The sequence below is a fragment of the Cystoisospora suis genome (assembly GCF_002600585.1).
Source record: "Cystoisospora suis strain Wien I chromosome Unknown contig_7510, whole genome shotgun sequence".
In the NCBI taxonomy this organism is placed as follows: Eukaryota; Apicomplexa; class Conoidasida; order Eucoccidiorida; family Sarcocystidae; genus Cystoisospora; species Cystoisospora suis.
In genome coordinates this window covers 1-2,387 of record NW_027160295.1, presented here as the reverse complement: position 1 = coordinate 2,387, position 2,387 = coordinate 1, and the positions used below count along the sequence as shown (strand labels likewise).

Genomic DNA, 2,387 nt, shown 5'->3' with positions numbered 1-2,387 from the left:
ACGCGTGCCTCTTGGCAGAGAGAGAAACAGAAGCCCCGGACGCGAAACTGCCACAAAAGGGTGATCTGGTATTGCGAGTGGAGAAACATTCCTACGACAAGAAGCAATCACAAACAACGACAAAGAGATGTCTACCTGCTCCACGGGCCGAGAAAAAGTGTTGTTTGCGCTTTGCCAGCCGGGTTCAAGCTGAGAAGAAAGGAGAACAGAGCACAAACGCACCAAGTCTCGCTTTCCCCAGGCTGCGAAGAAAAGAAATTTTGCTACCCCTAAATTCATGGAGAATCGCTCGCTTTCGGAAATAGGAGCTCCACCAGGTTACGTAGAATATGGAAAACCTGGGTGAAGGCAGACGGTAACATCAAGTCCGGGCAAGAGCCGAAGTGCGCGAAGCCGCGGAAGCCAAATGCAAGTCCGAAAAAAGCCTAGGGGGGAGACGAATTTCTACTCGTCCGGCCGCCTTGACTTGCGCAGTCGTACAAACGGACTACCGTCACGTATTTCCCACTGCTGAGCGGAGACTGAACTCGTCAGTACACGGCAGCAGAAATATGCGCGGATTCTGCCCACACACACGTCAGGAGTCCAACCACCCGGCGAAAGCTGCGCACAGGAGCTGGTCGACATTGTCAGGGAGGCCTTCTGCTTTGGTTAACGGGGTATACAACAGAGCTGGGAAGATTCCAAGGTAAAGCAGGGACTGAAGTACCCGGGAGGGCTCAGCTCACTCACTCGTGGAGGCAGCCAACAATTACGAATAGTCTAGTAGACGACGAAGCGTTTCGTCCATGCACGCCTCTGAAGAAAAGTAAGTCTAAAACCCAAGTGGAATACACCTCATGGAATCGCTTCGCCCGTCGCGAACGTGCACGCACGCCAGGAAAAACACGAACTGATAAACAAACTCGCAACTGGGTATAAACTCTTCGCCGCCCCTGAGCGGACTCGCGCTCGCCACTCCAAAGCAAAACCAGTGGCATTAGTCGCAACGGCAGCGACAAAGACGGAGACATAGAATTGCAGCCGGCCCACACTCGCAAACAGCTAGAAAATCGGTCTCCTGTCGGCGACAGCGGCTCAACTCCCTTCCTTTCTTCGTACAAACCAAAAACCAACGGATGTACACGAACATATCTTGGAGCCTCACGACAGTCCATACTGCGAAGCGCATCCGCTGAACCTGGCTGTCACCCCTGCAGCGTTGGCGCTGAGGTGACTACATAAGCTGGAGGCTGCAGAGACTCTCCAACAGGGAAGCTAGAGATACCTCAACAACAAAAAGCAGATCCTTAGAAGAGGCGTCGTCCAGCGGTCGCCGTTCAAGAGAGGCTCCTTCAAGATCGAAAAGAACAGTCTCCTCGCCGACTGCTGCTCTCGCCTGTCCCTTCCCCGAGACGGGGACGCGTGGGATCGCTTTCACCTCAGCTTTTGCCACTGCCGCTGGCCAACCGCGGGGCTGCGGGAAAAAGATGAGAAGGAAGTGGCAACCCAGTACCGGTGTCACCAGCGCGTTAAATCCTTTAACCAAGGCACCTTATATGCACACGCATTGTCCCTCAAGTTCGCAAGCTTATAGCTACGGCAAGAATGAACGACCTCTTCAACACGAGAGCCCCGCCTATGTCACTGTCTAGAAGGCAGCTGTCATCCTTTCTTATAACGGAAGACCATGGTCCGTGGATAGAACTAAGTCTACAAAGCACGCCGCGCGGCAACACAGGCAGTATAGAGGCAGCTGTACGCATTACCGCGCACACAAACCCACGGCCATTCCACCTCCCGGTCTGGCATGTATGTGTGGACGGCTATACTCTAACGCACGCACGGGCTGCTGCTGCTCTCTCCCTTGTTCTGCACACCGAAGCACAGGTGTGTTACACAACAAAAAAGAGAAAAACTAACTCATTTCGAAGAAATTAGTCCCAGTACAATTATCTGGCTCTAGTCCGCGTCTGCTCTTCACACCACACCCCCAGCCTCTGCCTGATGTGCCTATCTAATTATCTGCTCCCCTGTGCGACAAGAAGCGTGGAAGTTACAAGTAGATGCACACACCGGGGATGCATTGAGTTACGGGGTATTTACACAGGCACACACAGAGGTACAGACCCGCTGCGGGCCACAGTTGAAAGAAACAGTGCACACAGACGTCATGGAAGGACGCCCGCTGTGACTGACCCTATTCACACTCGAGCTGACGGCCGTCGAGAAGCGCCCTGGGTCGTTCCACTCGAACAAAACACGGTCGACAGGGTGGTGGGACTGGCCTAGACCCCATCTCCGCAAGATGTACACCGCTCTCGTAGCCGTGTGCAAACGCCAGTCACGAGCCGAGAAGGCGCACGCGCCTCGCCCAGCTGGAGCGCGACTATTATCTCCCTTAGGCG

The 2,387-nt window shown here is 54.2% G+C and overlaps 1 protein-coding gene across 1 annotated transcript in view; it reads right to left on the bottom strand.

Annotated features, from left to right (window-relative positions):
- CSUI_010463 (uncharacterized protein) overlaps positions 1-2,387 on the bottom strand; it is a 4,955-nt gene extending 2,568 nt beyond the window's left edge. The window contains exons 1-2 of the mRNA XM_068070566.1: positions 2,179-2,387; positions 1-1,456 (exon numbers count right to left, since the gene is read on the bottom strand). The exon at positions 1-1,456 is cut by the window's left edge and continues 687 nt beyond it. Of these exons, the coding sequence (XP_067917458.1) occupies positions 729-1,157 (429 nt within the window). The 5' untranslated portion in view covers positions 1,158-1,456; positions 2,179-2,387 and the 3' untranslated portion in view covers positions 1-728. The remainder of the gene's footprint in view (positions 1,457-2,178) is intronic.